General features: G+C 45.9%; 1 protein-coding gene across 2 annotated transcripts in view; it reads right to left on the reverse strand.

The window, feature by feature from the left end:
• Positions 1–4015, reverse strand: part of CDH2 (cadherin 2) — a 410616-nt gene extending 406601 nt beyond the window's left edge. The window contains exon 1 of one of the 2 annotated variants that reach the window (XM_077492605.1): positions 3502–4015. In XM_077492605.1, the coding sequence (XP_077348731.1) occupies positions 3502–3576 (75 nt within the window). In that variant the 5' untranslated portion in view covers positions 3577–4015. The remainder of the gene's footprint in view (positions 1–3501) is intronic. The other variant, XM_077492606.1, reaches the window with a different exon arrangement.
• Positions 4016–14111: the final 10096 nt, after the last annotated feature.

Consider the following 14111-nt stretch of genomic DNA (forward strand, 5'->3'; position numbering starts at 1 on the left):
AATGCAATTCTTTAAACATATACCTATACATTTACTGTATGGCAACTAAAAAAAAAAGAAGGGTATAACAGTAATAACTCAAATGTGACGATAGGAACATCATCCAAACAAGAAGAAAATAAAAAACAATGCATGTAAAGCCCCATGCAGCACAGCGCACTGCACACATTCATCACGTTGGGAACTGCAGTCAAGAGTACAGAAGTTTATTCGCTCGTCATTGGGGAAATAGCTGGGGTTAGTGGGTTAGCTTAGCGACTTCGTGTTGAGGAATATGTGGTTACAGTGGCTTGTTTAAATCACTTCTCATACGGGGAATGTCTAGGGCTAGCGTACACCTCAAATAAGAAACGAAAGGCTAGTTGGGTGAATTCTGGTCTTCTCCATAGAGAGCTACAAGATGACTTTTGTGACTTTTTCTATCATTCTCATTTTGCAGAAACACAATGTAGAGAGAGAGAGAGAGAAAGCGAGAGACCATAAAAGCAGGAAGCCAGTCAGCACATTATGGCTTACAGACTGTAAAACCTGGAGGCAGACTGTAAGTAATCCCCACGGCTTGGCTGGCTCCAGTTTAAACACCATGGACAGTACTCAGCAGAGATGCAAGAACTGAACTGAAATGAGCATTGAAAGGAAAAGGAAAATGAGGCTTGGGAAAAGAGTGACAGAAACAGAAGGTAAGACGAAGGGTGGACAGATGCACAAAGGAAAATAACAAGAGAAAAAAAAAAAAAACATTGCTTAAGAATTAACGTATTAGAATAAATGCGAAAAAGCAATAGAAGAAAGAAAAAATAAGATGGTAATAAATAATACGCCAACTGATGAGGATAAGTATCTCTCTAGACACCACTCCCACCTCCCTATTGTCACCATGTAAAATCACACAAAGAATTTCTTCACTGCTAAACATGCCCGCCACACACACAAAGAGGTAGTCAGTTAGCCTTTGGACCTCCGCCCCATAGAAATGCGAAAGGCCATCCTAATCATGGGAACGGCCATGGTCTCCACCATTAAAGCACGCTGAATTTCTACAGAGCTTTATTAAAAGCCACTATGCCTACTGAGATTTTCTTCTAATGTAAAGCTATAAAAAAGCAAAGAGTTACATAGGATTTGATAAAGGTTTGATAGGACTTAGCTGGGCTTGATAAGACTTAGATAGGGCTTGAATATCTCCTACTCCCTGCAAATAGTATTAAGCAATGGTGATCTGTGCCATCTGTGCTGCAGTCGATCACAGTTATAATTTAGTCCAGTTTTTCATGTGTCTTCACAAATAAAGGAAGAAATTATGTTTATTATTATTTTGGTGGTTTTAATCCAGTCTGCCTTTTTTTTTCTATTGGAAATGTAGCACTCCAAAGGTGACGATGGAGGATGCTTATAAATGCACTGCAGGCATATCTATCCCTGGGGGAAGCTAAACCAGATTGTGTTGTAATCCCTTCAATTGCCATGGTGACACAAAGGCACTTCTGGTGTTTGGTTACCCCACGGGTTTATGAGGTGGCACTCCAACGAAATGAGTTGCAGTCTTTAAAAGTATTACGTGGCCGACAAGCATGCAAAATAGGAGCCGACAAGCTGCAATTTACATGACAACCGATATGCAGGAAATCATGTAAATGTTGAGTGGATTAACAAAAAAAGAAAAAAAAAAGAACAAGGTGTATGTCAGCAGGATATATAATATTAGGTATCATGTTCACTCCTTTCCATGTGAGCCTGATCTGTTGTGGAGCATGCCCTCCTCTAATCAGGGATGCATGCACTCTACACGCTCCAACAATCCCCCTATTCCTACTGAACGACAAGTGACACCCCAAACAGGAGATGACCTATGGGTGACATTTAAGGCCTGGCATGTTATAGCAGCACTGTAGACAGAAGGACAAGCGTGACACAAACTCCAGACATAAACAGTAAGTGTCCTGCTCAGCCTATATGTCTGCCTTTTCCAAATGTCTGCAAGAGCTAATAGTGGCCCTAGCGGAAATAAATTATAACTCATCCAACCCCACTGACAGTTAAGGCTAATAGCAGGTGTGTGGGAGGTGTACGTCACTACCCTGGGGACAAATTCTGCTCATTACAAGTTACGGACCCCCAGAGGCCTACAAAACCTGGCAGCAAGGCAAGGGTTACCTGGATGTAGGCAAGTGGCTCAATGCAGCACATACAAAGATCATGGCACACTGATACTGGGATAGCAGGGACAGGAGGAGTACACTGATACTGGGACAACAGGGAGAGGAGGGGTACACTGATACTGGGATACCAGGGACAGGAGGGGTACACTGATACTGGGACAGCAGGGACAGGAGGAGTACACTGATACTGGGACAGCAGGGACAGGAGGGGTACACTGATACTGGGATACCAGGGACAGGAGGGGTACACTGATACTGGGATACCAGGGACAGGAGGGGTACACTGATACTGGGACACCAGGGACAGGAGGGGTACACTAATACTGGGACGTGGCTAATAGGGGGACACACGTACACCAGAACACCACCAATAGCATGATATACTGATACTGGAAAATCAGGGAGAGAGGGGTACATGGGTAATGGAACACTAGGGAAAGGAGGGGTACAGTGATATTGGAACACAAGAGGTAAAGGGTACACTAACACCTGAAACACTAAGAGGGGACACTAACACCTAACAACACCAAAGGTAAGTGGGGGTATACTGAAAAAATCCAGAGGTAGGGGGGTACAATGACACCTGAAACACCAGAGTTAGGGGGTACAATGACACCTAAAAAACTAAGTGGGGAACACTGACACCTAAAAACACCAAAGGTAAGGGGGGTACAATGACACCTGAAACACCAGAGATAGGGGGTACAATGATACCAAAAACACCAGAGGTAAGGGGGTACAATGATACCCGAAACACCAGAGGTAGGGGGTACAATGATACCGGAAACACCAGGGGTAGGGAGGTACATGGAACCTGGAACACCACTGAGAGGGGGGCACTCTGACAATGGAAAACCAGTGGTGGGGGGGGGGTACACACAATGGAACATAAGGAGGGATGGGGGGTGCACTGACACTAGAACACCAGGGATGGGAGGAGGGGGTACATGGATACTTGAAGACCCCAGCCAAGGAGGTACACTGATATTGGAACACAATGGACGGTGGGGGGTACACTGATACTAGAACACCAAGGATTGGGGGGGGGGTAATACATCGATACTGGAGCACTATGGGGGGGGGGGGTGTAGAAAAGCTCAGGAAGCCCACTGACACACCAGGGATGGGGGGCGATGAGTAGCCCAGGCTGCACCATGGATGATCACACAATGAGGACACAATGACGGTCCAGGCACAAAGCCCCGATGTGATCAGACAGATGACAGGACTGAGGAGGGGATGTAGCGGTCCAGGCTGGTGGATGGTGATGGGGAGGATGGCGATGGTGGATGAGGCTGGTGATGGGGATAGTGATGGTGATGATGATGGTGGATGGCTGTACCTGGTGCAGGATGAGGGCCGCCTGGATGCAGACGATGGGTAGCACGAAGCGGGCTCCGGACTGTCTCCGGCACATGGTGATGACAGGCGAAGGACGGGGCTCCGATGGTTGGAGGAATGGCAGGCGACGGAGTCCGGGCGGTATGGAGCTCTTCTTCCTCCTGATACACAGAGAAGATGAGGGGACCGGAGGAGATAATACCAGCTCCCTGTAGGGGGTGATTTCCTCCCGCAGTTCCCACCCACCCCCCAGGAGGAGTCCCCGGGCTGCGCGCTGGATGTGATGATAATAGTCCGTCTATATCCAGAGACTGCGGCTCCTTTCCTCTATGTGGGCTCCGGGAGAAGAGGATGGAGGAGGAGGATGTGTCCCCGGCTCAGTGCTGGCTCTCTAGGCTCCCCTTCTGCTGAGTCCTCCTCATACACACACAGCGCTCCCTCTATAGCGGCATCACAGAGAGCTCCCCTCTCTCCTCCTCCTACTCCTCACACTGATAACAATACAAGGCGCTGGCTGGATGAATCCCTGTGTGAGGGGACCAAACATCCCCGGCATCCCTCTAGATGTGAGCCCTCCCGGGGAGGCAGGTGCTGCTCACACGATCATGGCCAAGGCCAGGTGTCTGTATAGGAAGTGTACACAGGACAGTCCATTCACCTCAGAGACTACACTGGACAGTCCATTTACCTCACACAGAGAGTACACAGGACAGGCCATTCACCTCACACAGAGACTACACTGGACAGTCCATTCACCTCACACAGAGACTACACAGGACAGGCCATTCACCTCACACAGAGACTACACAGGGCAGGCCATTCACCTCACACAGAGACTACACAGGACAGTCCATTCACCTCACACAGAGACTACACAGGGCAGGCCATTCACCTCACACAGAGACTACACTGGACAGTCCATTCACCTCAGAGAGAGACTACACAGGACAGTCCATTCACCTCAGAGAGAGACTACACAGGACAGTCCATTCACCTCCAGAGAGACTACACAGGACAGTCCATTCACCACAGAGAGAGACTACACTGGACAGTCCATTCACCTCAGAGAGAGACTACACTGGACAGTTCATTCACCACAGAGAGAGACTACACAGGACAGTCCATTCACCTCCTAGAGAGACTACACAGGACAGTCCATTCACCACAGAGAGAGACTACACAGGACAGTCCATTCACCTCAGAGAGAGACTACACTGGACAGTTCATTCACCTCAGAGAGAGACTACACTGGACACTCAGTCCATTCACCTCACACAGAGACTACACTGGACAGTCCATTCACCTCACACAGAGACTACACAGGACAGTCCATTCACCTCTTAGAGAGAGACTACACAGGACAGTCCATTCACCTCACATAGAGACTACACAGGACAGGCCATTCACCTCACACAGAGACTACACAGGACAGACCATTCACCTCACACAGAGACTACACTGGACAGTCCATTCACCTCACATAGAGACTGCACAGGACAGGCCATTCACCTCACACAGAGACTACACAGGACAGTCAATTCACCTCAGAGAGAGACTACACTGGACAGTCCATTCACCTCCTAGAGAGACTACACAGGACAGTCCATTCACCACAGAGAGAGACTACACAGGACAGTCCATTCACCACAGAGAGAGACTACATTGGACAGTCCATTCACCTCAGAGAGAGACTACACTGGACAGTTCATTCACCTCAGAGAGAGACTACACTGGACAGTCCATTCACCTCACACAGAGACTATACAGGACAGTCCATTCACCTCCTAGAGAGAGACTACACAGGACAGCCCATTCACTTCACACACACAGAGACTACACAGGACAGTCCATTCACCTCCTAGAGAGACTACACAGGACAGTCCATTCACCCCAGAGATAGACTACACAGGACAGTCCATTCACCTCAGAGAGAGACTACACAGGACAGTCCATTCACCTTAGAGAGACTACACAGGACAGTCCATTCACCTCAGAGAGACTACATAGGATAGTTCATTCACCTCAGAGAGAGAATACACAGGACAGTCCATTCACCTCAGAGAGACTACACAGGACAGTTCATTCACCTCAGAGAGACTACACAGGACAGTCCATTCACCTCCTAGAGAGACTACACAGGACAGTCCATTCACCTCAGAAAGAGACTACACTGGACAGTCCATTCACCTCAGCTATAAAGACCACAGTACACAGGGCAATCCATTCACCACAGACATACAGACTACACTGGACAGTCCATTCACCTCAGCTATAAAGACCACAGTACACAGGGCAATCCATTCACCACAGTCATACAGACTACACAGGACAGTTCAACACCCCAGACAGAGACCTCACAGGACAGTGCATTCACCTCAGAGAAAAAAAAGTCTTCACCCTGACTCCAGTCTTATTATTATTCCTTATGAATGAACATCACAAACATGGGAAAATATAATTACTGTGTTTAATTGTTTTTATTTATCTATTAAAAATTGAACTATACCCACAACAGTTTTTTTTTTATTATTACTAACTTTTGGACAGAATGGGGCAGGGTTAGACCTCCTGTCAGGATTCACTTCTATCTAGGACTCCTTTAAAGACATTTTCCTTCACTTCCTGTTCTGAGGAGAATTAGATGAACTAGATACTTTACTTTGCTGAGAAATCACTTTGAAAACACCCCCTAACATTTCTAGCCATGGCCATCTTGAGTAAGGGCAGGTGATTCATGTAGCATTTACTTCCTGGAATCCATCTGCCTTAGCACCAGCATGCAGGCATGAAGTTGTGCTAAGCTGAGAAAGCCCCAAGATATCAGCCACAACCCCGATATCATTTTTTACAGTCTGCAGTTGGCTTGCTCATGAAAGCACTCAGGGATTTTCATGAGAAAGCCACTCACTAGCGTTTCTCGAGCTTACCATTTCCACAGGTTCGCCTGAGAAACGATCCTGCAATGCAGCCGGTTGGTCCCATAGGCGATCAAAGAGTAGATTCTCTTTGATCACCTCTATGACCTTGGAGGACCGGAGCGATGTCATAACATCACTTCCAGTTCAGACTGGATCTAAATACATTTATTTTTTTTAAAGCAAAAGATCAAAAACATTTTTTTAATCTTTTTTGATCTTTTGCTTTTAAAGGTAAAGAAGACATTTGGGGTCTTTCTGATCCCAGATATCTCCAAAAAGAGGAGCTGTTATGCTTATTTATATAACAAGGGATTTTTACATTCCTTGTAATAGGAATAAAAGTGATAACTTTTGTCTTAAGGGACAAGGTAAAATAAATAAGAAAAAAATGTAAGGTGCCCCAATCACCTCGTGGTCGCACACAGAAGTGAACGCATATGGAAGTCGCGCACATATATGTAAAACGGTATTTGCACCACACATATGAGGTATTGCCGCGAGCATTAGAGCGAGATCAATCATTTTTGCGCTAGACCTCCCCTGTAACTCTAAACAGGTAACCTGTAAAAGTGTTTAAAGCATCACCTATGAGATTTTTAAGATTTTTAAGTATTGTAGTTTGTCGCCATTCCATGAGCACGTGCAGTTTTAAAGTTTGACATGTTAGTTATCTATTTACTCAGTGTAACATTATCTTTCACATTTTACAAAATATTTGTATTTATATATATTTTTTTTATTTATTAACCTCCTCCTGCCTGGCATATAGGAAAATTAGGGTGGCAGGATCCCATCATGTTCTGGAATGCTGTCATATGATGTCTGTCACGTCAGTGTCACAATTCTCATGCACCCGCTGCCACGGCTCTTTACCCCTGTGATCGGCTGTTTCCAATCACACCAATAATATGTAAACACCGGAGAGCCGATCAGCAACATCTCCCTGCAGGGTAGACTTGTACAGGTAACCAGTGCCCTGATTATCAGTGCAGCCCCAGCAGTGCCCAGGTGTCTGTGCCAGTCTGTGTCAGTGACACCAATCAGTGCCCATCAGTGACACCAATCAGTGCCCATCAGTGATGCCAGTTAGTACTGCATTTCAATGCCCATCAGTGCCTGCTTATCAGTGATGCCCATCAGTGCCCACCAAGGATGCCCATCAGTGCCACCCATCAGTGCCACCTATCATTGCCCATAAGTGCCACCTCTCAGTGCCCATTAGTGCAGCATATTAGTGCCTCCTCATCAGTGTCACCTAATCAGTGCCCTCTCATCAGTGCCCATAAGTGTTGTCTCATCAGTGCCTATAAGTGCAGCCTATCAGTGCCCCCTCATCAGTGCACATCACTGAAGAAAAAAAATTACTTATTTACAAAATTTTCTGACAGAAACTCAAAATTTTCGGTCTTTTTTCATTTTTGTTAGCAAAAAATAAAAAAACCCAGCCGTGATTAAATGCCACCAAAAGAAAGCTCTATTTGTGGGGAAAAAGTTATTAAAATGTTATTTGGGTACAGCGTTGCATGACCGCGCAATGGTCATTTAAAGCGTGACAGCGCTGAAAACTGAAAATTGTCCCTGGCAGAAAGGGGTAAAAGTGCCCTGGATTGAAGCAGTTAAAGTGTATTTTTTCCAAAAAAAACAAAACAGATAATTGTATCATACTTACCGTAATGTTCCTTTCTTGGTGCCTATCCATGGCAGCATACCTGTGATAGAGCTCCTCCTCGACTACTCCCTCAGGACCAGTGAATAGCATAAATTAAAGATGTAGCCCCACCCCCAACATTCTCCGTAACATAGAATACTGAGGGTGGGAACATATGCTGCCATGGATAGGCACCAGGAAATAAAAATTACAGTAAGTATGACACCATTTTCCATTTTCCTGGTGCCTACATAGCAGCATACCTGTGATAAATAACTACCTCACACGGATGGGTTAAATGCTAACAAAGACATTTTAATTAGACACTGTCATAGTCGCATGAACTGCTTTTCTTATAAACCCTACTGTTGTAAGAGTTCCTGCTTCAATACGGTAGTGTTTAAGAAATGTGTGCTGAGAAGACCAAGTGGTGGCCCTGCATATTGTTTCCAAAGGAACGTTCGCCCTGGCTTCCCATGATGCTGACACCGCTCTAGTCGAATGAGCATTCACTTGAGATGGAGGCTCCATGTTCTTCACCCTGTAAGCTTTTTGTATCAATTTGACAACCCAGGATGCCAAGGTTCTGCTGAAAGCTTCCCTTCCTCGGTTTCTGCCCCATGGGACAATAAACAATCTCTCAGAGTTCCTGAATTTTGCCGTAGCTTCCAAGTAGGCCCTGAGGACTCTGGATATATCAAACTCATGACAAAGGTCCTATTCTGAGTCAGTAAAAACTGGCAACACCCATGGCTCCATTAGATGTGCTGGTGTGGTAATTTTAGGTGTGAACCCTCACAGAGGGGGAATTTCTACTCTGGAAAAAAAGAGATATGCTCATGCCCTATTCCCAGGGAGTGGAGGTCTGAAATTCTTCTGCCAGATGTGATGACCAAAGGAAATGTTGTTTTTAGGGTTAAATCCCAGATTGAGGTTTCTTCTACAGGTGCAAACGGATGACTGGTTAAGACTTCTAGTGTTAAGGGAAGATGCCACTTGGGAAAGGGGCGCCTGACAGGCGAATGTATCTACAGCACCCCTCTGAGAAACTTGACCACTAGGGGATCTTCTGCCCATTTTGTATTAGTCGCTGTAGAAAATGCTGCCACTTGCACCTTAAGGGAGCTCTGGCCGAGCCCCAACTCGAGACCAGTCTGAAGGAACCCCAAAATATCAGAAGTAGAAGGTGAGACTGGATCAAACCTCTTGCCTGTAGCATAGAATAAGAACTTGTCCCAAATCCTTGCATATATTGCATTTGTTGTTGGTTTCCTGGCTTTAAGTAGGGTGGATATGACCTCCTGGGAGCAGCCTAACAACTCAAACCTCCTCCTTACAACTTCCATATTCGACAATCCAGCTTTTGTGGGTCTGGATGAGCTAGTTTGCCTTGAGTCAGCAGTTGAGTGAAAGGACAAATTCTGATAGGGGGACTCAAACTGAGTTGTTAGCAGGAACCATGGTCTCTTCGGCAAGACTGCCAGTACTTGGACTGATTCTCTTAGAAGCCTGAGGACAAACTTCAAGATAAGTGGGCGAGGAGGAAAAGCGTATGCCGTTGTGAAGTTCCAAGGGCATGATAATGCGTCCACTCCCTCTGTCTGTGGATGTGGAAGGCGAGAGAATAATCTCCTGAGCTTGGTATTCTCCTGGGTAGCAAAGAGATCCACCTGCGTGGTTTGCCACAGTTTGGAAATTTGGTTGAATACATGGGGATGAAGTGTCCACTCATTGTTCCCAAATTTCCTTCACAAGGTATCTGCCTCTGTGTTCATCCTGCCTGAGAGATATGTCTCTCTGATATCTACCGGGTTTCTTTCGGCCCAGATCATTATTGGTTTCACCTCCCTTAGAAGTGCTGTGGGTGCCTCCCTGTCTCTGTAGATATGAGACTGCTGCCCTATTGTCTAGGCGCAGAAGCACCCTCCGTCCCTTGACCTGAGGTGTTAATGAGGTCAAGGCTAGGAATGCTGCTCTGGTGGGAAAAGAGCACCTTCTCTGTATCCTGAATTCTTTGCAATGAGTACCCCACCCCTGTCCGCTTGCATCTGACGTAATAATGGGTTATGAGTGGGAACCCAAATGATGGGACCTGGATAGATTTTCTGGATTCCTCCACCAGTAGTATTGTCAACAGAATCATCTGAGAGAGTTGCTCCCTCCTCCATTGTGCTAGGAATACTGTCTGGAAGTGAAGATGCCAGTGAGACCATGGGACTAGAGGTATACACGAGGACATCATGCCTATGAGGCTCAGGCACTGTGAGGCTGTTAGATGAGACTTCCGAATGGTCTTGGATATTCTTTGAATGATGCCCCTCATCTTCGGTTGAGGTAATGATACTGTACCCTGTCATGTATTGAACATTGCCCCTAACTAAATCATGCGCTGTGCGTTGGTTGGCTCACCTTGTGATTTATCAACCATCCTAGTTCCGACAGAGACTTCAGAAGTATGTCTCTGTGAGCTTTAAACTGATTCAGGTAGTCTGACAGCAAGAGGATATCGTCCAGATAGTGGTAAATACTTAGTTCCTTCTCTCTCAGATGGGCCAGGGCGGAAATCAATACTTTTGTGAATACCCGAGGGGAGGTGTTCATGTCAAAGGGCATAGCCTGGAATTGCAGGTGAATATGACCCACCGTGAATCTTAGGTACTTCTGGAAAGACAGTAGGATAGGGATATGAAGGTAAGGATCCTGCAGATCTATTGATATTAACCAATCCCCTGGTTGTATGGCTTGGATGATCGTTTGCACTGACTCCATCTTGAAACTCTCGAGATGGATGTATCTGTTGAACCTCTTCAAATCTATTAACAGTCTCTAACCACCTGTTTTCTTCTGCACCTGGAACAGCGTAGAATAAAACCCTATAAATCATTCCGATGGGACAGGTACTGCTGCCCCCTGATGCTATAGTGACCTTATACAGTGTCTTAAGGCCAGTGCTTTCTGCAGGGAGGCCGATGTCTCTGTACCTTTGAATGATGTGTGAGGAGGATGATGGGAAAAGGTCCAAAAGTGTCTGTACTGAACTGTTGACAGGACCCATGGGTCCCTGCATCTGGCAGTCCAGACTGGAAAAAAATGCTTTAGCCAGGCTCCTACTGAAAGTGTCTCCATTCTTCTGGTGTCAAAAAGACTTTGTCCCCTCCTGGGGAGCGGTGAGGGTCTTGTTTCTTCTGACTCCTAGAAAGGATGCCTGAGTGCCTCCACGACTTGTTGTCTTTAAACGGTCACGACTGCCTGAAGTCTCTGGAGTTTGATTGTCAAAATCTTGATATAACTAGGCTCTTGTTCTCTGGACCTTCCTATCCTGGGGAAGTAAGCCAGATTAGCCCCCTGTTACTCGGGAAATAGCTTTGTCAAGTTTTTCACCGAACAATGATTTGTCATCAAATGGAATCTTGCACCAATTTTGTTTTGATGCCAGATTAGCCATCCAAGGTTTTAGCCATAAGGCTTCGTTTTGCCATAACTGAATGCAGCATTGAGCTGGCCGAACAGCAAATCGTGTCAATTATCGTTGCTTCCCCTACAAAATCTGAAAACCAATTTTCCAGAGCTTTGATTATGTCATCTTTGGGGACATCTTGGTGCTGTGCTGTTTCAACATTTTCTATCTATTACCTGATAGTGTTAGAAACAGATATTAGTGCAATGGCTGGCCTACAAGCCGCCCTTGCAGCCAGGTAATTCCTTTTGAAATCCAAGTCAATTTGCCTATCCAGGGATTCTTTGAATGATGTTGAATCCATCATCGGCAAGGTAAAGTTTTTTGCTAGATGCACCACTGCTGCATCTACCACAGGCATCAAGCTTAAAGACTGTGTATCTCTATCTGCTAATGGATACAATTTGGTCAGTCGTGCTAGGGAAAACTTCTTGTCCGTTTTGCTCCATTCGTCCTCTAAAATCTTTCTGATTTCCCCCATTAACGGGAAGACAAACTGCTTTCTCTTAAGAAACGGAAAATACATTTTTGATTTTTGTGGTGGTTCTTCTGGATTCTCCCAGCCAATAGCATTCTTCTCCGCCTGGATAAATGGCTGTACCAGAGAAAAGCTGAAACCAGACGGTTCAGAGTCTTCTGAATATTTCTCAGAAGGATCCTCCGGTGGTGAATGCCTAGCCGTGAGATACTTGTTTCTATGTTTTGAACTTGAGCCACCTGTGGAACTGGCTGAGCAGAAATTATAGCCGCCAGTTATGAAAAGGAGTTCTGCATAGTCTGCTTAAATAGATTGGCCACCTGCTTACTCTCCACCTGCTGACTCTCCCTGTTTGCCACGTAGTCCCTGAGACAGTCCTTACAGACCAACTTATCAGGGAGTGGTACAGCGCCACATGCCCAGCACTTTTTCCTTGACGCTCGAGGTGGAGAAGAAGGAGAGTGATGATGTCTCCGAGACCTTGACCTCCATGAAGACCTATGGCATGATAAATGTGACCTCTGCTCTGGACTGCCGTCATTGTCATAGGGTCTTGAAGGTTTTCTGGTTCGCTTTGAGGGGACAGAGCTGAAATAAACAAAGTTTGTATTTTTCTTTTTTTTCTACTCATGTACAGATGGTCCCATACCTATTGGACACAAGAGGATCTTTGTTTCATGACAAATGGCTCATGGCAAAATGGGAAGGAGGATCAGCTGCAAAGGACAAAGGATAGAACAAGTCCCATTGATGCATGAAGACTGGGTACAGGCTAGCCAAGAAAACTGGACCTGCAGGGCACACCTGGCTATTAGTCGCAGCCCTAAATCCAAATGGAGTCAAACTCTGAAGGGTGGGCTGGCTAATTACTCCCCTTCTGGCAACCTTAATTGATCAGGGGACTAGCAGCACTATTTTCCCTAAAGCAAAATGGCCCCCATAGGCTCGCCGCTGACTGCGCATTTGCGTACCAACTGCTGCCCAAGCCTTTGTCTGAATCAGACATACACTACATATTCCGGGACCTCCTGGACACGCCCCGCCGCGTCAAAGCACCTGTACACTCCCCGCCATGTCACAGCATCTGTGCACGTCCCTCTAACTCACTGGAGCGAGCGGGGAGCCAGAATCAAAAAAGCCTGCTTGCTCATAGCCAAGCTCCAGCCTGACAAAAGTCCTGACATATGGCACTATCCCCCGGTATCGCCCCTTAAAAAAAGGAAAAGAAAATTGAGTCGTGTCGGCTGAATGACGCATGCGCGAACCGAAAATAAATGTTTTAAAGGGGAATTTTTTTAAACTAGATGAGGAAGAAATCTAACCTACCCAGAGATGTAAGGAAGCTGACCCTCCTGTTGTATGTACCAGCATTCATCGTTTTGTGATATCAGCAGACTGCGTTCCTATGAGGAAACTCTGCAAGACCCCAAAAGATCCACAGAAGGGGTTCCCAGTCTTATTAGCACTAATAGTTGCCCAAGAACAGGGACTGCGCATGAGAGAGGTTGAACCCACTGGACACTGCCAAAGGCAGAGGTATGGACATACTGCTACACTTCACTAGCTCAAGAGGTATGAGGAAATAAAGGAGAATGTTGGGGGAGGGATGTCTTTAATTTATGCTATTCGCTGGTCCTGAGGGAGGAGTCAAGGTGGAGCTCTATAACAGGTATGCTGCCATGGAGGCACCAGGAAATAGCGTTTGCAAAACTGCTGCACAAATACTGTGTGCCATAAAAAAATGCAAATATTGCCATTTTATGCCCTTGGATCTCTGCTAAAGAAATGTTTGGGGGTTCTAAGTAATTTTCTAGCAAAAAAACTTGTAAACAAGAAGTACCAAAAAAAGCCTGGTCTTAAAATGGTCAATGTTGCTTGAGAGTGTTATTAGCACTATAAAATCCGAACTGATAATATTCCCTCCTGCCGCTTATGTCCCCCTTCATGACTTTTCCATCAAAATTAATAATGCAACCATTACTCCCTCCCCTTATGCCAGGGTACTAGGTGTAATCCTAGACTCTGATCTGTCTTTTCAGCTCCAAATCCAATTGCTGTAAAAAGCTTGTAGATTTCATTAACTAATGAAACCAACTAAGCTACTCATTCA

This window comes from Lithobates pipiens, unplaced genomic scaffold (genome assembly GCF_037356315.1).
Source record: "Lithobates pipiens isolate NorthernLeopardFrog02 unplaced genomic scaffold, aLitPip1_a1.2 Scaffold_19, whole genome shotgun sequence".
Classification (NCBI taxonomy): Eukaryota; Metazoa; Chordata; class Amphibia; order Anura; family Ranidae; genus Lithobates; species Lithobates pipiens.